Source organism: Myotis myotis, unplaced genomic scaffold, assembly GCF_014108235.1.
Source record: "Myotis myotis isolate mMyoMyo1 unplaced genomic scaffold, mMyoMyo1.p scaffold_m19_p_3, whole genome shotgun sequence".
Taxonomy (NCBI): Eukaryota; Metazoa; Chordata; class Mammalia; order Chiroptera; family Vespertilionidae; genus Myotis; species Myotis myotis.
In genome coordinates, this window is record NW_023416335.1 from 206730324 (window position 1) to 206753147 (window position 22824).

General features: G+C 58.6%; 1 protein-coding gene across 2 annotated transcripts in view; it reads right to left on the minus strand.

Moving 5' to 3' along the window:
• Nucleotides 1-22824, minus strand: part of CARD10 (caspase recruitment domain family member 10) — a 28145-nt gene continuing 5321 nt past the window's right edge. Inside the window, exons 5-21 of one of the 2 annotated variants that reach the window (XM_036299766.1) lie at nt 19941-20150; nt 18927-19082; nt 18199-18324; nt 16913-17104; nt 15366-15500; nt 14797-14912; nt 12961-12989; nt 12389-12512; nt 6226-6391; nt 5689-5800; nt 5020-5263; nt 4767-4836; nt 3748-3850; nt 1945-2103; nt 1735-1850; nt 1239-1354; nt 1-1046 (exon numbers count right to left, since the gene is read on the minus strand). In XM_036299766.1, coding sequence (XP_036155659.1) covers nt 809-1046; nt 1239-1354; nt 1735-1850; nt 1945-2103; nt 3748-3850; nt 4767-4836; nt 5020-5263; nt 5689-5800; nt 6226-6391; nt 12389-12512; nt 12961-12989; nt 14797-14912; nt 15366-15500; nt 16913-17104; nt 18199-18324; nt 18927-19082; nt 19941-20150 — 2412 coding nt within the window. In that variant the 3' untranslated portion in view covers nt 1-808. The remainder of the gene's footprint in view (nt 1047-1238; nt 1355-1734; nt 1851-1944; nt 2104-3747; nt 3851-4766; nt 4837-5019; nt 5264-5688; nt 5801-6225; nt 6392-12388; nt 12513-12960; nt 12990-14796; nt 14913-15365; nt 15501-16912; nt 17105-18198; nt 18325-18926; nt 19083-19940; nt 20151-22824) is intronic. The other variant, XM_036299767.1, reaches the window with a different exon arrangement.

Here is a 22824-nt window from a genome sequence, read left to right on the forward strand (position 1 = left end):
TTCTATGACAAACTGTTTAATGTTCCATAATGTGCAGCTTCTGAGTGAAAAGGGCCCATTCAAACGAGCCGTACATTCTGGTGCCGGAGCAGCTGGGCCCCTCCCCACCTGTCCCTCTGGGAGGCGGCAGGGCAGGGAGGAGGTGCTGTGAGAACATGGTCCTGGGTGTGCTCACCGGGAACACACGCGTGTTAAGTGCCCGAGTGTCATGGGGGTGGGGGACATGACATTTACACAGGAGAGAGAACCACGGACACGTGTGTGACCTGAAGACACGAGACGTGGGCACAGGTGACAGTGGACCGGGGCAGCTACAATGCCCACGTGTGGAGCTACACACAGAAATGTGACTGACGGGGGGGGGGGGGGTCACAAAGGGCGGGCTCGGGGCTCCTGTGAGCAGAACAGGCTGAGAGCCTGGGAGACCTCGAGTGCCTGGGACAGGCAGACAGGAGCCTGCCCGTGAGAACTTGGGTGTACACAACAGTACACAGTAGTGCGAACCCAGGCGCTCGGGTGGGCAGTGACGGAGGGACACAGACCCACAAGTGGGGACGCGGAGACCGGAGGGCTCGCAGGAAGGCCCCAAGCAGCAGGTAAGGGCCGGAGGGTGGAAGCTGTCGGAGGGCTCCCGCTCAGGCTCCGGCTCCGGCTCCGGCAGGATCCCTCGGTGACAGCCCGGAGCAGAGCCCAAGGGCCTGGGAAGGCTCAGGACACGGAGGATGTCGCACACTCAGCTCCGCCACAGACAGCAGGGTCTCCTGGGGGCATCTGAGTGTGCGAGGAAGTCGCCGCCCCGAAGGGGCCCTCAGGCCTCGCTGCTGCTGCTGCTGCAGCCCCTGCTGCTGCCTCGCTCCACCCACACGAGGCGGGCCTGCTCCTGCAGGATGCGGCCGCGGACAACCTTGGCCAGCTCCTCCGAGTGGGCCCACGCGTGGGCGGGCACCCGCACCCAGGAGCAGGGCAGCGCCCAGAGCACCTGCTCCGAGCTGCGGCACTGCCGAAGCAGCTCCGAGTCCCGCCAGCCCGGCCGGCCCAGCAGACCCCTGCGAGAGAAGAGAGTGGGGAGTGGGCAGTGGGCAGAGAGGGGCAGAGAGACAAAGATACGGAGTTAGAGAGAAAGGACAAACAGATGAAGACAAAAAGACAGTTGGCAAAGAAGGAGGGAGAAGACACAGAGGGAGAGAGAGCCAGACAGAGACAGACCCCCCCAGAAAGGAGTTCGGGTCCGGCCTCACCTGACTTCCCGGACATTCTTCTCGGTCACCTCCACGTGGATGACGATGGGGTAGATCTCATTCTGGACCAGCTCCCGCACGCCCCGCGTGCCCAGCTCCAACAGGCAGTGCTTCTTCTCGGGGGGTCAAGGTTACATTTTACTCCGGCCCAGAGGCACTAACGTCCCTACCCCACACACCCCCCAGCACTGGGCTCCGCAGCACCGCCCCTACAGGGTCCTGCTTCCCCGTCCACAGGGACCTTGGCAGTGAGGGAATGAGGAGGGCAGGCAGGAGACCTGGGGAAATCAGTCACTTTGCCTCTCCGCACCTCAGCCTCCAGGTCTATAGGATCAAGCTAATGCCGCCCCCGCCCCCACTGTCCCAGCCGCTGCCAGGGCAGTGGAGAGTCTGCGCACACGGAGGCAGATAGGTGAGATGTACCAGCCATTCACAGGTGAGGAAAGGCCCACAGAATGGGAGGGACTGCCCAGAGCGGCCCCGCCCCAGCACCTACCTTCCCAACAGACTCCTGGATGGCACGAATCCTGCTGCCCAGCCCAGGGGTGGCAGGACGGGCCTTGGGGGCTCCGGGAGCTGAGGGTGCGCACTGTTCCTCCCCAGACAGGCTTTCTGGAGAGCAGGAAGAAGCCAGAACCCACGGCCAGTGGGCCTGGCTGCCCCAGAGCGCCACCCTGCCCTCCCCTCTCCGGGCACAAAGGCTCACCCGCTGGGCACACTTGGAAGTCCAGCCGGGAGTTGGGCAGGTCTAGCAGGTTGCGGATGAGCCGAGGTGCCAGGCACTCGGGCAAGAGCACCACGGGCCGCAGGGAGGGCACCAGCAGCGGCCGCACCAGGCTGTAGGGTTTGAGGCTCCACTCCGGATCTGTGGCAGGGGCGGGCGCAGAAGAGATGAGGGTGCAGGCAGGGCCCCAGCTCCCCTTTTCCAGGGCGCCAGCCCCCTCAACATTCAAAACCCCATCACCTCCTCTCATGCCCCCCATCTTTTTTTCCCCTTCTTAAGTCCTGCGGATGCCCCCCACCTTCTGACCCCTCCCCACTACACACACACACACACACACACACACACACACACACACACACACGCTGTCCAGTCCTCCCTGGGACTTCTGCAGTAGACTCCTCCCTAATCTCTGCCTCCCTCTCGCCCCCTAGAGGCCATTGTCCTCTCAGCAGCCAGAGAGAGGTTTTATTTTTTTTTAATATATTTTTATTAATTTCAAAAGAGGAAGAGAGAAGGAGAGAGAAAGAGAGAGAAACATCAATGATGAAAGAGAATCATGGATCGGCTGCATACCCCCTACTGAGGATCTAGCCTACAGCCCTGACTGGGAATCCAACTATGATCTCGTGGTTCACAGGTCGATGCTCAATCACTGGCCAGGCCAGAGAGAGGTTTTAAAACTAAAGTCAGATCTTCTAACTCTCATTTTTTCAATGTGTCAACTTCCCATGACTCTTAGGAAAAAGACCACATCCTCCTTGTGGGTGACCCAGCCCCGCCAGAGCCTGGGAGCCGCAAGCCTTGCACCCCATCACAGATTCCCCTCCTACTACACAGACCCAGACCGCCCTTCAGCTGCCTCCTGTCACAGGGCCCCACCAGTTCTCCTCCATGACAAGTGTCACACTTTGCAATCATGTCCATGAATGAGATGATGTGGCCAACAGGTATCTGCCTCTCCCCATCCCCAACAGGCAGTAAGCTTCAAAGGGGTGGGGGACCACTGTGTCCTGTGGACCAAGAATGACAGTTCTGACACTTGATACCCATGTCCTCCAAACACACATGCACAGCCATGCCACCGGGCCTTTGCACAGGCTGTGCCTTCTTTTTCTTACATGTTTTTTGTTGATTTCTTAGAGAAAGGGGGAGAGAGAGCAACACCCATCAATTGCTCCCTTACACACCCCAACTAGGACCAAACCCAAAACCTGGGCATGTGCCCTGACCAGGAATCAAACCGATGACCCTTTGGTGCCAGGAATGACCCTCAACCAACTGAGCCACACGGGCCAGGACAAGCTGTGCCTTCTGCCTGGAACAAACTCCTCTTCCTCCTTGAAGGACTCGGTTTAAACAATCTCCCTTCCTGCACGTCTTCCTCACCATCCTCGTCTCCTTGCCCCTCAGAATTGCTATTCTCCCATGTGGGCTCTCCCAGCCCCTTCCCCCTGATCTGGCCCAAAGCCTCACCCTATTGCCTCCAGGAATCTATTCTGGGGTCCTCATGGCACAGCTACACCTACTCTGCCAGACGAGAACAGGCCCGAGCTCATGTGTGCCCCGCACTCATACAGACCACGAACACACTAGGACCCATGCGCCTCCTGCACCAACCGGCTCTCTCAAACCTGGAGGCCCATCTCCCACCAAGGGAGCCTTGTCTCTCAGGCCCCGCCCCACTGGCACCCTCACAACAGGCCCTTCCAGGCCAAAGGACACCCAGAGGTGCACTCCTGGACTCCACAGGCAGCCCAGGCTGCGCCCTCACACCTGTGCCCTCACCTGAGCAGGGCTCCAGCAGCAGCTGCTCCGGGGAGTCCCCGGCAGGACTGCCGGCATTCTTGGGCTTCACCAGCCGCAGCTGGTCCAGAGCTCGCTTCTTCAGCTGGGAGGGCAGAGGGAAAGAGGGGCCCCTGTGAACTCTGCCTTATTCCACCCTTGGGGAGAGGGGAGAGTACATGAAACCCCAGGCAGAGGGGGGGCCATGCCACCAGGTCTCCTGTCCCTGCCCAGGCAAGGACCCAAGAAGTGAGGTGTACCCACCCCCATTTTACAGATGGACAAACTGAGGCCCAGAGACTATAGGAACCTAATGTCACAAGAGAGAAACTTTGGGGTCTCTCACAATGAACTCGCAATATGGCCTTGGGGAGGAAGATTAATGAAACCAACAACAGCAGCACTTATCATACCAACAGCTGACAGGTATCAAAAGCCTACAATGTGACAAATATTAACTAGGCCACAGATGTGCATGAACCACGAAAGCCTTCTATGCCGAGGGGCCAAGCAGGCAGTGTAGCCCCTCATTTCACAGCCGAGGACACAGCCTCCAGGAAGGGTCAGGTGGTTGTCCAAGGTCGCATGGCTGATTGAGTGGCAGAGCTGGGATTCAAATCCAGCCAGTCTGGCTCCAGAGCCTGCGCTCTCAACCCCCTCTCTAGTGCCAGAGCCTCTCGCGTTACTATGGCAACGCATTCTGCCCAGGTGAACAGGGGAGGATCACACGGCCCAGTCCTTCTCCAGGGGCTGGAACAGGGGATATGACTATTGTTTTGTCAAGTGCTTACCGTGTGAGCACGAGGCACACGCTATCTCATTTAATCGCTCAACTACCCTGGGCGTGAGTCCTGCTGTTCCACTTGCTGGCACACAGATGTCAACCAAGTACGGATGAGGGATCGAGGTGGGAGCCTCCCTCCTCTCCTCCCCCAGAGAATGAAGCCCGGCCTCTCCCTTTTGGACCCGCCCTTCGAAACCCCTCTCCCCAGCCCCTCACCAGCTGGGGCAGCCCTGCTTACATTACTGCGGGGCCCTCGAGGCCGACTGGAGGGCAGGCATTTCTCCTGAGCTTCCAGGAGCTGCTGGGCTCTGGGGGGACAGGGGGGAGTCTTGTCATATGTTAGTATGGCGACAGGGAACCCCTCACAGCCTCTCCTCTAGCCCCCCGTCCTGTTCCAGAGGATAGTGAGGGGCTGCAAAGGGAGAAAGAGGCCCCACCCCGGTCCCAGCTCCCAATGGGACCCCCTCCCCAGGCTCCTGGCTCTGGGTCACCTCTGATAATTGGGCACTGTTCCCCGATCCAGGTCCCGCAGCGTGAGGGGGTCGACCCGTGCACAGAACCACTCCTGCCGCCGCTTGTACACCGGGTCCACCAGCCGCAGGATCTCCTGGGCTTTCACACACAGGGCGTGGGGGTCTGCCCGCTCGGGCAGAGTGAGGTTGGCTCGAATGTAGAAGGGCTCGGCGCCCAGCCCCTTCACCCAGGCTTCTAGGGCCTCGTGGAAGGACTGGCAAGCTGGGCACGGACAGGGCAGGGGGCAGCAGGGAGGACAAGAGGAGGATGAAGTCAGGCATCGGATGTGACCCTCGCAAAGCCCAAGCTACCAGGACCCCTTTCCTCCCCTTAAACTGAGAGTCCGAGGCCCAGAGAGAGCAGGACCTGCCCAAGGCCACCAAGCGCCCTCGGGACAGAACTAGGACTCGAACCCAGGTGTCTCTGCTCGCTGAGGACAGAGGAAGGGCACAAGGACAGACAGCCAGCACGAGGCAGCGACAGGAAGGCAGGGCTCCGCCAAGAGTCAGGAGGTGGACAGTCTCCTGCTCAGGCCTCAGCTGTGCCATCCCCAGGGCTGGATGAGCCCTCTCTTGGGCCCTTAGCTCCGACCCTGTAGGCCTGGTGAGTCCCCAGCCACCACTGCCCCTGCCCCGGGCCAGACTCACCCTTAGAATCCATCAGGAAGGGGAGTGTGGACACCTGGTTCCAGGTCAAGGTCCTCCGCTGGGCCTCACCTTCCAGGCCGGCCCCCTCCGGGCCAGCAGCCTCTGCCCTTGGCTGGGAGAAAACGCAGGCAGGGAGGGAGAAAAGTCAGCTTCCAAAGGCAGGACAGCCCTGGCTCTGGAGGAAGACTGAGTGTGCAACCAGCCATGTTCCACAATTCAGACGCCTCCGCCTCCGAGGGCAGCCGGGCTCTGCTACCTTCAACGGGTCTCTCCACCCAGCAGGTTCAGCCAGGTCCTTCCCACCTTTAAAAGCAGGTGGGCTGTCATTCTGCCCCACCTCCCAGTCCCTGTCCAATCAGATTTCACTTAATGCTGGGTGAGGTGGGGCAACCAGCCGGGAACCAGTGAGCCTGCCTCCTCTGTAGCCAATCCCTGGCCAATCTAGGCCCAGTGACCTAGATCCACCAATCAGAAGGCATCCAGCCCTGGCGAAAGCACTAACTCCTCCCCCAGCCCGCAGGTGGGTGGGGGGCTCACCTCTCTTGGTTCCACCCTGGCAGACGCAGACCCAGGCCCAGAGAGCACCCTCCGCACCACCGTCCCGGACCAGCTGTCCCCAAGGAGAGGCAGGCCATCTGGACCTCTGTCCTGGGGTTCGGGTCCCCCCGGGGGGCTCCGGCCAGACACTTGTATGGCCAGAGACCTGAGAAGAGAGAAGGGGATGGGAATTAGAGTTCAGTCAACATTTTGCTTCAGTTCAACATCCTTGGAAAACCACGGCAATTCCCCAAGTATGCCATGACGCCCACGCCCTACCCCACCCCCCAACCCTGGTCCACGGCACCTGCTGTGCTAATGCCTGGAGCGCACTGCCCCCTCTTCTCTGGCTGGCAAATTCTGCTCATCCTCAGAGCTCAGGTCAAAAGCGAACTCTCCCTCCCAGACCCCAGCAAACGGTGAGCAACTGTCTGCACCTTGCACGTGGCCTGCTGTTTCCTCCAACAGAAAAAACACCCTCAGCTCTGGGTGCCAGCACCAAACCCAGTGCCTGGCACCTAGGAGATGACTAATAAAAGCTTGTGATGCTCACAGTCTAGGAAGAAAGGTCACCATCGGAACGCAACGCAGATCAGAGATGGTCCCAGGGCAGTGGGAGCACAAGGGAGTGGCTTCCCAGAGGAAGCAGCCGCCGGGCTACCCCGGGGTCAAGAACAGAAGCACTCCAGCAACGGGCGGAGATGGTGTTCCCGGCTGGAGGGCGGCCATGAGCACAGGTGTGGGGGACGGGGCGTAGGATTGTGGAAGAATTTAATAACAGCAGCTGATACCCACTGGGTGCTTCCCGTGTGCCAGACACCATGTGAAGCTCCTAACTTAACACCATGGGAAACAGCTCCCAAGAAAGGCAAGCTGCGGCCAGCCTTCGGAGAGCAAGCCTCCATCCTTCCTCTCGTGGCAGTGGGAGCCACGGAAGGTTAAGACAAAGAGTCACTAAGACCTCCATCACGGCAGGGCTCTCTGCCTGTCCCTGGATGAGAACGGATGAGACCTCCTGGCCAGGCTCAGAGACCACTGACTCGAAGTCTCCTTCATGACCCCCTGGCCCTGGTACTGGGGAGGGGAGCGGCCAAGGTCAGTGGGCGTACCCCAGCTGAAGAGGTGGCTCAGGTAGAGCCCCGGCGTCCACCCGCCTCCCCACCCACCCTCCAGCTGCAGCCCACAGTCTCACTGCCCCCCTGCTGCCAACCTGGGTGAGCAAGGCTACAAGGACCTTAACCCAATCAGCACCCAAGCAGAGGGGGGACTCTGGCCCTGAGAGCCCATCGCAGCTCCTGTCCTCTCAGTCAAAACAGAACCAGGCCTGGGGGACTGGGGCTCGACATGGGTGCTGGGACTGTCCTGGCTGCATCGAGGCAGCGTGGAGAGGCCTGGGCAGACCTGGCAGGCCGGACGCTGGGCCCGGCTCTGCTGCCCAATGGCCTTCCGGCTGGAGCAACACAGTCCAGTTCCAAACCCCAGCATGAACTGCACCCGAGACCGGGCCGAGCGAGCTGGCTGCCTGGTTCTCAGTCCCTGCATCCACAGACCAAGGACGGTGTCGGCACCTGTCTCCCACTTTGCCCATGAGGATCAGACGAATGTAAAGACGGTGCAGGTAGGGGAACCAGAGGGCTCCGGGGGCCTCCCACCTGCAGGCCTGTCCCAGGGGAAGAAGAATTCTGTTTCTTAATGGAACGGACGAGCACACAGAAGCCTGTCTCCCTTCAAGTGAATCCAACTACAGAGACCCCGTGTTTCAATCACGTGCACACGGGTTCTCTCGCTGGGGTCCGGACAGAAGAGTTTTGGCAATGTGGCCTGGTGGGCGCCAGCAGGACTCTGGGGCCAGAAGGCCTGGCTACTCCACTTCCGGTCCTCAGCAGCCCCCTCTGCGTCTCCCTGTTTCATTGTACAATTCAGCCAGTTAAAACATGGCACTCTTATGCCCTAGCCGGTTTGGCTCAGTGGATAGAGCGTCGGCCTTCGAACTGAAGGGTCTCAGGTTCGATTCCGGTCAAGGGCACATCCCCAGGTTGTGGGCTCGATCCCCAATGAGGGACTTGCAGGAGGCAGCCGATCCATGATTCTCTCTCATCATGGATGTTTCTAGCTCTCTCTCCCTCTCCCTTCCTCTCTGAAGTCAATAAAAATATTTTTAAAAAACCATGGCGCTCTTAGGACAGTGCCTGGTGAGAACTAAGTGCCGATGAACAGTAGACAGTCGCTGTTATCAGGTGTGACTCAGGACAAGCCAGCCCTCTGTGCGCAGGGCTTCTCCGCCTGCCTCACGCCCACAGCCCATTCACCAGCACGGCTTCCCCAAGGACCCAGGGAGCAGCCTGCACCGCCTCCACCCTGCCTCAGCACGCCCCTCCCTTCCCTGCAATCCCAGGTGGGGGCACCTCCACCCTCCAACCGGGTTTCAGGCCTTTTTTTTTAATAACGTTTTATTATTTTTCCATTAGAGTTGAGGTTTACAGATGTCCTCTCTTTTCCCCCCACTAACCCCCTCCACCTCCCTCCACCTCCCCTCCCTCCCCAGGCCTTCCCAGCACTATTGTCTGTCCGTGAGCTATGCATACAGGCACATAAGTTCATTGGTTAATGTCTTCCCGCTCCCCCTTCCCTCTGAAATACATCAGTCTGTTGCCTGCTTCGGTGTCTTATTGCCAAGTCCTGCGCTTCCTGAAGACACACATCAGGCAGCCCCTCCTTCGGACCTCCCTTGCCCACCTCCCTGAGGGACCAAGTAACTTCTCTGAGCCCCCACAGCCCTGGGCTACCAACACTTGGCACCTGGGCTCGCTGAGGGCAGGGTCCAGACCAGGTCCCTCTCAGTCCCAGGCCTCAGCACCCAAGCAAGCAGCAGGGGACAGAGGAACATGGTACAAGCAGGGCTGCCTGCTCCAACCTCCTGGGACTCCTGGGTCTCCAGCAACACAATCCGACTGCCCCTCAGCCCTGCCTGTGGGCAGTGAGAGGATGGGGTAACCTGTCCGCCAGGTGAGGGCTCCCAGTCCCTCCCCCGGGATCAGGTCAGGAGGTCAGGTCACGGGAAGGCAGGCGGAGGGTGGGCAGTCCTTAGTGGTGGCCCAGTGGCCTGGATGAGTGCCCCCAGCCCCAACCCAGGGCACTGTGGGAAGATCTCTGGGCAGCGTACATGGCGGCTTTGTTCAGGTCAGGGACCCAGAGACCTGAGCAAGCTACACAGATGACCTCACTTAACCCTGCCAGCAACCCTACAGAGACATCTGTTACTCCCCCCATGTTGAGAAGGGGAAACTGAGGCATGGGGAAGTTATAACTAGACAAGGCTTGCACAGCGGGCGGGTGGTACAGTCGGGCAATGACCTATTCAAGCCGCTGGGCAAACCGAAGGGGCCATGGATCCTGAGGCTGTCAGTGGTCGGCAAACTCATTAGTCAACAGAGCCAAATATCAACAGTACAACAATTGAAAGTTTTTTTGAGAGCCAAATTTTTTAAACTTAAACTACATAGGTAGGTACATTGTTATTAACTTAATTAGGGTACTCCTAAACTGGCCTTTGCTAAAAACATCCTCAATCTGAGGGGTCGACCTCAGCGAAAGTACCCCCACTTCTTCTAACGCCACTTCAAAATAGACGCCCAGGCAGAAAACCGACTTTTGCGCCTGGGCCACGAAGTTTCAATCGCACTGTACGTGCGCGCCCGTGGTCATCCACGTGGTATTTTGTGGAAGAGCCACACTCAAGGGGCCAAAGAGCCACATGTGGCTCGCGAGCCGCGGTTTGCCGACCACTGGGCTATGTGAATAAGTGGGGGCAGGGGCGGGTCCTGGCCAGGGGCCACGGCACCTGGTCCTCTCCCCACACGCCCCTCCATACTCAGCGCCTCACTGTCTCCCAGCCTGTCCACCGTCCATCTATCTGTCAGCCTGCCCAGCACCCCCACTGGCCCCCTCCTCTGCCCTGCCCCAAGGCCCCAGGAGCCAGCAGGGCAGGGGAGACAGGGCTGAGAATACCCAGCATGGAGTGAGCACTGAACACAAGTGGGAGATTAAAGTGACTCAGACCAGCGTCACCAATCGGTGGTCCGCGGACCCCTGGTGGTCTGTGAGGTCCGAAAGGGTGGCGACCGCTGATTTAGACGGCCCTGGCCAGTGTGTTCAGTGGTTAGAGCATCAGCCTGGCACGGAAGGATGGAGATTTGATTCCCAGTCAAGAGCATGTACTGTGGTTGCAGGTTCAATCCCCAGCCCTGGTCAGGGCCCATGCAGGAGGCATCCAAGTCTCTCTAGCTCTTCTCTCTCTCTCCCTCTCTCCCTCCCTTCCATTCTCTCTAAAAGTCAATGGAAAAAATACTCTCAGGTGAGGATTAACCCAAAAAATGTGACTTAGACAGAAGGAAGGCACCCAGGAACCCCCAACTCCACCACTCAGAGGCCCTGGGACAAATTCCTGACTCCGAGCCTAGTGTTCCCTATCTGAATAAGGCGGCTAGAAATGCCAGCCTGCAGGCCACTCTGAGAATTAAGCAACAAGGGCAGCAATGACATTAGCTCAGAGCTGGCGCTACCACTCACTCTGAGCCACTCTAATAGGAATACTGGAACCCCCTAACGACCTAAGGGGGCAGGCACAATTGTGACCCCATTTTACAGAGCAGGAAACTGAGGCACTGGGAAACTACGTCACACGCCCAAGATTCCACAGTGGAGCAAGATTTCAGCTGATTGACACACGGTCTCCTGCACTGTACTGTCACACGGCCCCAGGACACATGCCCCGCACCTCACCTCCCTCTCTGCCTCTCCCTCAACCTCTTTCTCTCTCCGCCCCCCACCTCTGCCTCCATCCTGACCTGTGTTCTCCCCCATCTCCCTCCTCCTCGGGAACAGCACGGGCATCAGAGGCGGCCCCCTGATCACACGGCTCCTGCTACCTCTGCCACATCCCGGCGCCCCCTGGACGAGAGCCAAGACCCCCTTTGCAGGCCTGAGCTGGAGGGAGGAAGGGCCAAGTCAGGCAGGAAGGGAGGTGCCTCCACCCCTTCCCTCAGAAGCACGTCCTGCACAGGGAGAAACAATGTCACGCTGGGCCCACTGCCGGGGCGGAGGGTGGGGGCAGGGCTCTGGACTCAGGCCTGGCCAAGCTGCGTCCAGGGGGCGGGAGGCTCCTGGTCCTGCTCTGCCCTGGTTTCCTGGTGACCTGTGCTCTGTATCCAGCACCCCCACTTTCCAGCTCTGACCTCAGTGCTTCCTACGCCCTTTCCAAAACCCACGTCTGATCAGGTCACCATGGACTTGGGCCAGGGCACTTCCCAGCTGGGTAACCTCGGGCAAGGCGCTTAACCTCTCTGAGCCCCAGTTTCTTTCCTAGGAAACCGGGATAATCATAATAGCGCCTTCCTCCAGGGACAGAGAGAATGCCCGAAGGCAGCCAGCAGCGCGCCTGCAGTTAGTAATAGCTAATCCCTCGCAGGTTTCCCAGAGTGCACCAGCCAAAGTCCACACTTTTCCAGCCTGACTCAGAGCCTGCTGTGGCTTGGCCTTCCCCCCCAGCCCCACTCCCACGTGCACCAGTCAACGCCAAACTCCAAGCCCATCCCAAACAGCCTCTGTTCTCTGCCTCTTCCAGTCATGCAGCTGCCCTCCCTACCTGCCCTCTCTCCGTGGCTGAGTTCAAAGGCCACACTGTCAGTCCGGCCTCCCTCTCTCCCCTCCTGAGGTCCACTCCAAAGCCTGGCCGGGGAGGCCCTTCGCGACCAACACACAGAGCTCACTGCCTCCAGCACGCTCTGAGCCAATGTGTTTCTTGGCTCCTGAGGAGCCCCACCCCACCCACAGCTCGAAGCTTTGTTGGGCGGGAGCTCAGAGCTGGGAAGACAGGCAGAGGGTTAACTCAGCATCTACTATGTACCTGGCAAAGCTAGGTGCTTGACTGACATGGATCCTACACCTCACACCACCCACATGCAGAAGAGAGAGCTCACTGCTCCCGTTGAAGAAACGGAGAAAGGTCACACAGATGATAAACGGTGGCGACGGGGTTGGAATCCAACTGACAGTTGCATAAACCAAAGGCTTAGCTCTGCTCCCTCCCACCTCATCCTGCTCACCCTGCTCCAGGCCCTGAGACGCAGGCCCCCACCTCCCCCTACCCAGGCGGCGTCCGTACCTGCCGAGGAGATCCAGGCCGCAGCCTCTGGCCAGGAGACCGTCCGGCTTTCCCAGTGGCCACACACTGTCGGAGGATGAGGATGAGGAGAGGCCGGGGGACCAGGGTTTAAGCGTTACACTCCCTGGGGAGAAGGAGTGAGGTTCAAGGGCGCTGGACTGAAACACAGGGGAGGGCCCGAGACCACCCACAGCCCAGAGGCCTGGGGCCCAGCAGGTTGGAGGCCCCAAGAACACAGGGGACCCACTGGGCTCAGGGCTGGGCCGGCGCCTGCCAGGACGGCCCTGGAGTTTCCTAGAAGAGGGTGAAGGGTGGACCAGAACTGAGGGGGGCCCCCCCGCACAGCACAGCCAGGACCAGGGCTGAGCTCGGGGTAAACCCACTCCCCCAGACGCCTCCTGAGTAGAGCCTTCCTGCCTGTCCAGGGCATAGCTGGGCCTGGGGGAGGGAGTCACAGGCCAAGGGCAGAGCAGGCAGCACAGGCCTCAGGTAAACTGAAAAGCTCTCCTCCCCCCCACCCCCCAACCCCCCACCCCGTGAGCCCTCCCCATGGAGTGTCCGAGGGCCCTTACCTGTGATGTCGGACATGCTGCTGAAGGACCTGGGCAGAGAGAGGACGGGCGGGAGGGGCAGGAGCTGAGAGTCCGTGGGCATCTGCCCCACTCCCTCCTCCTGCCCCTATGCCACCAAGCGGTCCTGCAGCCCCCAAGCACAGGCAGGCTAGAGCAGGTGGGAGTCCCAGGCACAGGGCACGCATGCCACCCAGCTCCCCTAAACTCATAGAGGCAAGAAGGTAACACCCTGGCTGCAGCCCCATGGCCTTCCACCTAGAATGCCCCGGCCTGTTCTTTAATGCCACCCCCTCCAGGAGGCCTCCCCTGACCTCTCAGCCCCATCTCATCTGCACTTTCTACATTGTCGTTGGTGGCTCCTGGGCTGCCTCTCACACTGGATCAAGCAAGCCAAACTCACGGCCATGACATGCTCGCACTAGACCAGTGGTTCTCAACCTTCTGGCCCTTTAAATACAGTTCCTCATGTTGTGACCCAACCATAAAATTATTTTCGTTGCTACTTCATCACTGTCAGGTTGCTACTGTTATGAATCGTCATGTAAATATCTGATATGCAGGATGGTCTTAGGCGACCCCTGTGAAAGGGTCGTTCGACCGCCAAAGGGGTCGCCACCCACAGGCTGAGAACCACTATACTAGATCATGATCTCCTCGTCACACACCCACTCCTGGCAGATTCACCCATCGGGGATCAAGCTCGAGACCGGGACCTACACCAGGAAGGGAGGTCGTCCCCACCCTCGGTCCCGCCACCAGTGGACATGGCTGCCTTTTCTGGCCCCACTGGCTGCTGATGCCCACACCTGAGGCCAGCTTTCTTGCCTGAGGCCCTGACACCTGTAAATATTCTCCGCACGCCCGCGTCCTAGACCAGGGGTGGGGAACCTTCACTCTGCCGAGGGCCATGTGGATTTTTATAACATCATTCAAGGGCCATACAACATTGTCCACTTAAAAGTTAGCTGCTGTTTAGAACAAGAGCAATTCAATGAAAAAACACACATGAAAATCAAATAGTAAGATGCCCTGGGCGTGGTAGATGTTCACATTGTTGGGGGGGTGGAGGAGGTAAGAACTCAACCGAAGGACTGGTATGCATACATATAAGCATAACCAATGGACACAAGACACTGGGGAGATGGGGTGCGGGCATGTGCGGGGGGGGAGGGGAGGTGGTGGTGGTAGGGGAGGCCGGGGGAAGGTCAATGGGGGGGGAAAAAAGGAGACATATGTACTAACATGTGTAATACTTTAAACAATAAAATAAAATTTAAAAAAAAAAAGTTAGCTGCTGTATTTGGTCAGACATTTAGTTAACTCACCCCTGATGGCTTGGCAGGGCCAGACCAGATGGCGTCACAAGCCTGATACAGCCCAGGGGCCAGACGTTCCCCGCTCCTGGCCTAAATCATCAGGCTTCCCCTGGGTTGAGCAATTTTGCGGTCCAGTTTCTAGTGACTCAGATGCCAGAGTGTTGGGTTGGGGCTGAGCCCATTCTGCCCTTTGGCCTTGTCTTAACCTCTGACCTCAGTCACGCCTGCTCTGAGGGCCTGGGTTCCCAGCGCTCTAGCCATTTAAAGGCAGTTGGGGAGGTGACCGCCAAGTGTTGACTCTGGCATGGGGGATTCTGGGAGGTGGCTGGACCTCTGCCACTCTCCTTCCAGCCTGTTTACCTTTTGGGTGTGTTTTTTCCCACATCGATTGGTTGCCTCCCAGGCCAGGGATCCAGCCAGCAACCAAGGTGCGTGCCCTTGACTGGAATCAAACCCAGGACCCTTCAGTCTGCAGGCCAACTCTCTATCCACCGAGCCAAACTGGCCAGGGCCTGTTTACCTCTTAGCAGGTGCAGGGTCCTCCTCACGCTGCCGGCGGAGGATGGAGCCTGCGCTGGGAGGGAAGGGCAGGATGGACAGCCGGTTGATCTCTTTCTCATTGTCTGTAGCCTCCTCCTGCAATGTCACGACAGGGCCTGGGTCACCCCCATTGCACCTTCCCCCAACTCAATGCACCTAGGTTTGCGCCCATTCCACAGATGAGAACTGGGGCCCAGAGCGGAGGAGTGAGCTCCACAAGATTACAGTGTGAGTGGCCCCCAGGTCTGGTACCAGGCCCAGCTGGCTCTGGATAAGCTTAATAAGGTGCTTACCTTTGTGGGTCTCAATTTCCTCCTATGTGAAATACATTCCAAGGTATGTGCAAAGGCCCTGAGGCAGGGCTCTGACACCTTCCAGGAATTCCAAGGCTGAGACCCAGAGAACCAGGCTAGAGGGAGGGAGGGGCCCCCCTAAGGGCCTCTGGGGCCTAGTAAGGGCTTTGTCAGCAAACTGGAGGGCACTCCCCACGTTAGTAATTATGTGAACACTGTCAGTGTCCCCCCATACTCAGGTGGGCAGGTGTCTTACCGAGATGTGGGGCTCGGATCCCCCCAGGACAGTGGCCTCCCCGGCTGCATCTGGGCCTCCAAGCGGGGAGGGGAACTCGCTCAGGCTCCAGGTGCTGCTGAGGTTGGAGCACAGGGAGTGGGAGGAGGTGCAGGCCTGGGAGAGGAAGGGAGAGGGATGAGGTCAGCAGTGCTGGGCCAGGGCCAGCTCCAGTCACTCAGTGAACGCCTGCCCTCACGGAGCGCTCAGCCCAGAGGACACAAGCTGTAAACAAGCAGACAGATGAAGGAAACAGCCCTACACTGCCCGGAGCGGAGTGCAGGGAAGGCACTCAGAGGCCCACCCAGCCTGGCGGCATCCCGTGCTTCCCAGAGCAAGTGTGCTTTACACGGAGAGCTCAAGGATAAGCAGGCGCTACATAGATAAAGTTGGGGAGGATGGCCCAGCGGTTCTCAACCTGTGGGTCGCGACCCCTGAAAATACATCCTGCATATCAGATATTTCCATTACGATTCATAACAGTAGCAAAATTACAGTTATGAAGTAGCAACGAAAATAATTGTATGGTTGGGGGTCACCACAACATGAGGAACTGTGTTAAAGGGTCGCGGCAAGAGGAAGGTTGAGAACCACTGCTCTAGGCAGACAGAACAGTATGTGCAAAGGCCCTGAGTCAGGACTGTGACACCTTCCAGGAGCCCAGACGACCAGGCTAGAGGGAGGGGAGGGCCCCCCTGAAGGGCCTCTAGGGCATAGGAAGGGCTTTGTCTTTACCTAAAAGCAAAACACCCCTGAGGGTTTTAAAAAGTGAGAAGTCACAGACTCACACTTCCTTTGTTCTGTTCCTCTGGGTATTAAACACCTGGCCTGTTGATTATCTCCAAGGAAAATCAAGATAAGAAAAGGCAGAGTTCCTGACAGACGTCCAAGATCTAGTATCTAGTTCTCCAGGGGTCTGCAGGCACAGCTCCAGCGCTGTCAGGCTGTGTGACCTTGGGCAAGCCCCTGACCCTCTCTGGGCCCTGTGCAATGAGGGCGCCGGACTAGCTGGTCTCTGAGGGGCTTTCAGGGCCCATGTTTTGCATTCCAAGATGCTCACAGGCCCTCAGGCCACTGGGCTTCTCCAAGGGTTTGCAAAGACAGGCTTCAAACTAGTCTTGGTGCCCCAGCAGCAAGCCCAGGAGCTCAGAGACCCACATGCCTCATGCCTCTGTCCCGTTCCCTATGCACCAACCCACACCCACCCTGGCTGGGGTCCCCCACCAGACCGGCATATCCTCCCTCCTGGCCAAGAGCTCTCTCCAAGCCAGCATGTTCTTGACCCACGTGAGGGCTCCAGCCAGGACCCACACATTCCCTCCCAAAACCTGCATCTTCTCAGGCCCAGCTGAGCGTTCCCAGTGGGTCCCATGTCATCCCACCACCGCTGAAGGCTCCCATCAATCCTGCAAGCCCCACTCCCAGCTGAGGGCTCCTGCCAGTTCCCCCATGTTCCCACCCCTGGCCAAAAGCTCCTGCCAGGGCCCCAGCATGCCAACCAGGACCCTGTACTCCTCCTGCCCATCTACCTTGAGGCAGGGCCCGCCCTGGGCCCGCTGCAGCTGCGCCTCCAGCAGGGCCTTGGTGCCCTCCAGGCTGGTGAGCGTGGTCAGCAGCTCGTCCCGCTCGGCCTCCAGGCTCCGCACCTGCTTGCGGTACTGGTCCTTCTCGATGAGGCTCTGCGAGTACTGCAGCTGGATGTGGTCGCGGCTCTGGATGGCCTGGGAGGGCGAAGGCGCCACACTGACTCAGCTGGCTTGGCCTCCAACCACACAGAAGGGGGTGGCAGCAGGAATAGCACTTCCTGTGCCTGACCCTGGGCTTAATATCAGCTCATTTAATCAGCACACTCACCCTCCAAGTGAGGCAGTCTCATTATTCTCATCTTGTAAATAAGGAAACCAAGGCAGCAGGGGCAGGGCTGGGATTCAAACCCAGGCAGAGTCCAGGCTCTGACCATTTCCCAAGGACAGCTTAAAACTGTGAGACCTACTGTGTGTAGCCAGCTTAACTCACAGCACCCCCGCCTAGTGGAGGAGCCTGGATTCAAGCCCATCCCATTGCATCCAAAGCACTTTTCCCCACGATGAAGCCCAGGGTCCCTGAAAGCTGGGCCCGTGCCTGGACCTGCCACCGACCCACTGCCCCAGAGGGAGCTGGAGACAGGCCCAGCAGCCAGGAGCAACCGGGCGAAGGGCAGATCCCTGAGCCCACCCAAACCACAGAACCAGAGTGTCCGGGATGAAGCCTGAACCCGCCTCTTCACCGAGCCCGCCAGGGGATTCTGAGCCTCATTCTCATGTGCTGACCTCAACTCCTCTAGTGGGATTCAAACTTGGTCCGAGGATAGGACCTCCTGCCCTCCCCAGAGCGTGGGAGCCTCGCACAGGCCTGGGGGCCAGAGGAGCTGGCCTGGGCCCTCAGCCCACCCTGTGGCCTCAGACGGAGAGGGCCGTGGTGCCCAGGGCTTGGGAGCCAGAACTTTAGAGAATTTCTTCATCAGCAAATATTTGCAAGCACCTCCCCTGCGTAGGTCTTGTTTTTGACTTGGAGAGAGAATAGAAATTCAGAAGTAAAGAGCGCCAGGACCAACTCCCTAACTGTCCCAGGAGCTCAGGTGAGCAGGTGTGCTCAGGGGCAAGGCTGGCATACCTGGAGTGCTCAAGGCCCCACGCCTGTGTCCTCCTGGCCTACATGCCCCTCCTAACCAATCAGTGCCCCGTGGGAGTCTCTTTTCCACAATTCTAGTCCCGTCCGCGTCTCCTCGTCTGCCCACCCACCGGGCAGGACCTCAGGCCCAGAAGGTGGGGCTCACCTGGTCCCGCTCCTTCTCAATCTCCTCCAGCTGGGCCAGGATGGTGGCCATGCGGTGCTTGTACAGGTCGCAGTCCTTCTGCAGCGTGCGGTGCTTCAGCCGCAGGTCCTCCATCTCCTGCAGGTACTGCGGGCGGGCGGGTGGGGCGGCACAGGGTGGAACATGCCAGGGTCAGACCACAAGGTTGGTGACCCAGGAAAGCCAACCAGCAGGTGCCCAACAGGTCCAGAGAGAGAGGCCTGAGCCCTCAAAACACACGCCCATCCAATCTCCCCAGCTGGGCCTGACTTCACCTCCCTGGGCCTCAGCTGCCTCATCTGTAAAATGGGACTACCAGTAATGATGACTCCCTCCCAACCAACCTGGGCCTCCCTCTGAACTGCATCCTGCTCCCTGGCCCTGCTCTGCTTCTCCACATCCCGCATCACCCTCCCCTACGTGAAGCGGTTGACTCAGGTTGTGTGTATGGCAGACGGTGTGTCTCCCCTGCTAGAATTTACCCTCCACAGGGACAGAGACAGTTGTTTTGTTCCCTGATGTATCGCAATAAATACTTGAGGATGAATGAATGCACAGTTCCTAGCATAGTGCCTGGCACACCTGCAGGGAAGGTCGGCGCAAGTGAACTGGTGATGCCCACCACCCTCTCCTCCCCGGGAGCCTCCCCAGCTGTGTAAGAAGGAAGGCGGGGGCAGGGCAGGGTGGGGATGGTACACGGGGGACTGTACCTTGTCCCGGAGCTCCTCAGCCCACTGCAGCTCCCCCTGCACCGTGTGCAGCTTCTGGCACAGCTCCTGTCTGCTGTCCTGCGCCTCCCTCCAGTCATGCTCCAGGATGTCCAAGAGGATGCGCTCTGAGCCTGGGGCCCCTGGCCGGCTTGCCTCCTGGGGGTCAGAGTTCAAGGCTGCCTCAGCCTCTGGCCCAGGGCCCACCTTGAGTGTCAGGGGAAGGGGGACCCACAGCCCTCAGCCCTCAGCCCCACTCCACTAGCTCTGCCATCTGGGCCCAGGGCCTTGACCTCTCTGGACCCCGGTTTCCCAAATGTAGAGTGGGCGTGGCCCACCAGCCCTGCCCACCCTCCAGGGAACATCTGGGGTGCAGATGAGCTAAGGGTGTGAGGCATGCTTGAATGAGTTCAGCCAGGATCATGTTCCGAAACAAAAACTAGGCACGCTCTCTCCTGCTCAGGCCCCCACCAGCCGCCCAGGGCAGCAGATAGGTAGCCATTTCTAAGGCCTATTCCGGCCCCTCACAAGGGGTCTTCGTAGGGGCTGAGCCTGTCCCCAGCAGGTAGACCATGGGCCCAAGATCCACCCCCAAACCCACACCCCAGCCAGGCACCCCCAACCCTAGGAAGTACACCAGAACCCTGGCTCCCACCCCCCACTTCCTATGTGGAGCAATGGCCGGGTGGCCAGCCCACACTGCCACTGACCTGCCCCAGGACCCCCAGCAAGCCCTGGGCCACCCAGACCCCAGGGGTCTCAACTTTCCAGACTCTTCTACAAATAATAAAAGCTGGGGCCCTTTCCCCCTAAAAATGCTCACACACAAAATCAGGTGCACAGTGGCAAAGCATCCAGAGACCTACCTCATGGGGCCACCCACAGACCATAGACTAAAGGCCAGAGAGAGCAGAACGCTCAGCCAAGACAAGAGGCCAGCCAGGGTCCATCCGATCTCACCCCAGGTGTAGGCTCCTCATTCTCTGACCCCCTTCCCCCCAGTGGCCACCTCCGAACCTGCTGCCGCCCCTCCTGCAGCTCCTGCAGGGACGCTGTCAGCCGCTGATTCTCTGCACGCAGCTCAGAGACCAGGTCCACGCTGTCCGGCTCCTTCTCCTTCTCCTTCTCCTTCTCCTTCTCCTCTGCCCCGGGGGGTGGCCCCCTGGTCCTGCGGAGCAGCGCACACTCTTCCTCCAGCCGGCTCACCTTCAGCTTCAGCTGATCCACCTGGGTAGCAACACATGGGTCAGCCCAGGGAGGGATGCAGCCCAGGGAAGGACCCCAGGGAGGCCCATGGGGAGAAGGCCTGCTCCTCATTCCTGGGTGCCTCCCAGATCCCCAGAGGGGCCTCAGCAGGCGCCCTCCTGGACTTGTCTATGAAGGAAGTACCGGCTGGGCAAACACGATGAGGAAGGAAGGGGGCGGCAGGGCCAAGCCACCCTCCCAGGGGCCTCTGCTTCAAGGACTTTCGGCCGCGTTGCTTCATCAGTCCCACGGTTCCGACACGGAGAACAGGCCAGAGAGCCCAATACCAGCTGACGGAGGAGGAGGAGGAGGGCTACACCGAGAACAGGGGGAGCAGGGTCTGGGCCCAGCTCCGCCTCGAACTCAGTGTGGCCTTTGGCAAGTCATGGGCTCTCTTTGTGCCTCGGTTTCCTCATCTCCCAGGGAAGAGGGGGACAAGGAGGAAGAGGATGGTTTTGAGGGTTCCCAGGCCTCCCCCCTAGAAGACTGTGCTGTTCATCCTCAACAGGAACTCCAGGCCTGGGGTCCAGGCGTCAGTTGTACCACTTTGCCCTCCTGTCCTCCTGAGCAAGTCACTGACCTCCTCTGGGCCTCAGTTTCTTTACAGGTAAAATGGGCGCGTTCATTCCCCCTGCTCTGTGCATGCGCTGCCTTCCAAAGTCATTGCAAGAAGCAAACAAGACAGAAGGTGGGCAGAGATCTTTAAGCGCTCAGAGGCTGGCTGCAGAGCTGCCAGGGGTGTGACAGTGGCTGTCTTCACAGCTTTAAAAAAAATCCCAACCTGCCACCACACGGTGGGTACAGCTGGAGCTGGCCGGGGTGGTGGCTGGGCGGCTGTGAGGTGGCCGGCTGGCTGAGAGCAGATATGCACGATCGGTTTGCTGGATTATAACCGCACTCAGCCAGAGGTATTTTCCAAATTCATGTGGGGTCCAAGGTTGCTGAATAGCGACAAGAGGAGCAGCAGGTGGCAGGCCACAAAACGAAGTCATTGTTGAAAGAAGGCACAATGACCTCTGGTGCTACACTCCGGCGTGCCAATGTCTGGTGCCCTCGGAATGCCCTGGCCTGTCTCGGAAAATGAATGGCAGCCTCACACTTCCCAGAGCCGAGCATGGCCACACACACACCAACACACACACACACACACACACACACACACGGGTCTGAGGCTGGGTCAGGAGTTTCTCCTCCTCCGCAAAAGGCTCAGGAAGAAATTCATGATTCTCACATTCCTTTCCCTCACAAAACATGCTTTGTAAACCATCGGAGAGAGAGACAGCTGGTTACAAGGGCAAGCGTGGTCACACCCTCTCCAGCAAACCGCAGCCACACACCACGGCCTCCCGCCTGACCCTTGGCCAGCACACTACCGCGATGAGCTCAGGGGGCAGAGCACCTGGGAGTCTCTGCTGAATGCCAGGAAATGCGGGTGCATTTAATCCTGGGGTACAAACTCACTTAGCACAAAATTACAGTGTTGGTTCCTTAAGTTTATGTTGCTTGGAAATCGCCGCTCATTAAATTTGCACCTTACAAAGCACGGTATTAAGTCACAGCCGCCACACACCTGCCCGTGGGAAAGGGGGCCCAGGCTGCCAAGACAGGGACCATCAGCTGTTCTACTCATTTCCATCTGCAACGCCTTTGCTCATTTTTGTGGCCGAAAAAAGCCCCCAAAATGTAGGCAAAATTTACAGTAGCTACATTTAAAGAGAAACTTATCCATTAGTTGAATTTCACCCCTTCCCCTCTACCCCAGCGGTTCTCAACCTGTGGGTCGCGACCCCTTTGGCAGTCGAACGACCCTAAGACCATCCTGCATATCAGATATTTATATTACGATTCATAACAGTAGCAACATTACAGTTATGAAGGAGCAATGAAAATAATTTTATGGTTGGGTCACAACATGAGGAACTATATTTAAAGGGCCAGGAGGTTGAGAACCACTGCTCTACCCCCTAAACTGGGAAAAAGCAGCCATTCTTCCCCTAGTGTCAGATTCTCTTCCCCCTAGGTGGTCACACTATGCGCACCTATAGCTAATCTGCAGATACAGAGGCACCTCCAATGCCTCTTCATTTTTTTTTTTTAATCCTCACCTGATTTTGAGAGAAAGAGAGAGAGAGAGAGAGAGAGAGAGAGAGAGAGAGAGAGAGAGAGAGAAACATCAATGTAAGAGGAAAACATCAAACCCTCAACCTAGGTATGTGCCCTGACGGAGAATCAAACCAGCAACCTTTTGGTGCATGAATGATGCTCCAGGCCATTCCAGCCTCAGCCACTCCCAACTCCCTGGGCCGGTGGCCCTCACACTGTCCTCTCTGAGCAGCAGAACTCTTGTCCAAGAACACTCATAGCAGGTCTCATGCCCATTTCAAAAAAGCAGGCACGGATGACGATGGGGAACCCAGCTCTCCCCACCTGCCACCCGCCCCACCCCACCCTAGCAGTGCCAAGAGCAAGCTCAGAAATTCTCAATCGTGGGACCCTGGGAAAGTGCTCTAACCAATCCTGCTGGGTCTCAGTTTCCTCATCCATAAATGGGGACAGGAATAGTGCCGCCACCCTTGTCCCAATAGAGTTGTTGGAAAATTCAAGGAGTCGTTGCATGGCAAGCAGTGAGGACCGTGCCTGGGCATAGGAGGTGCTG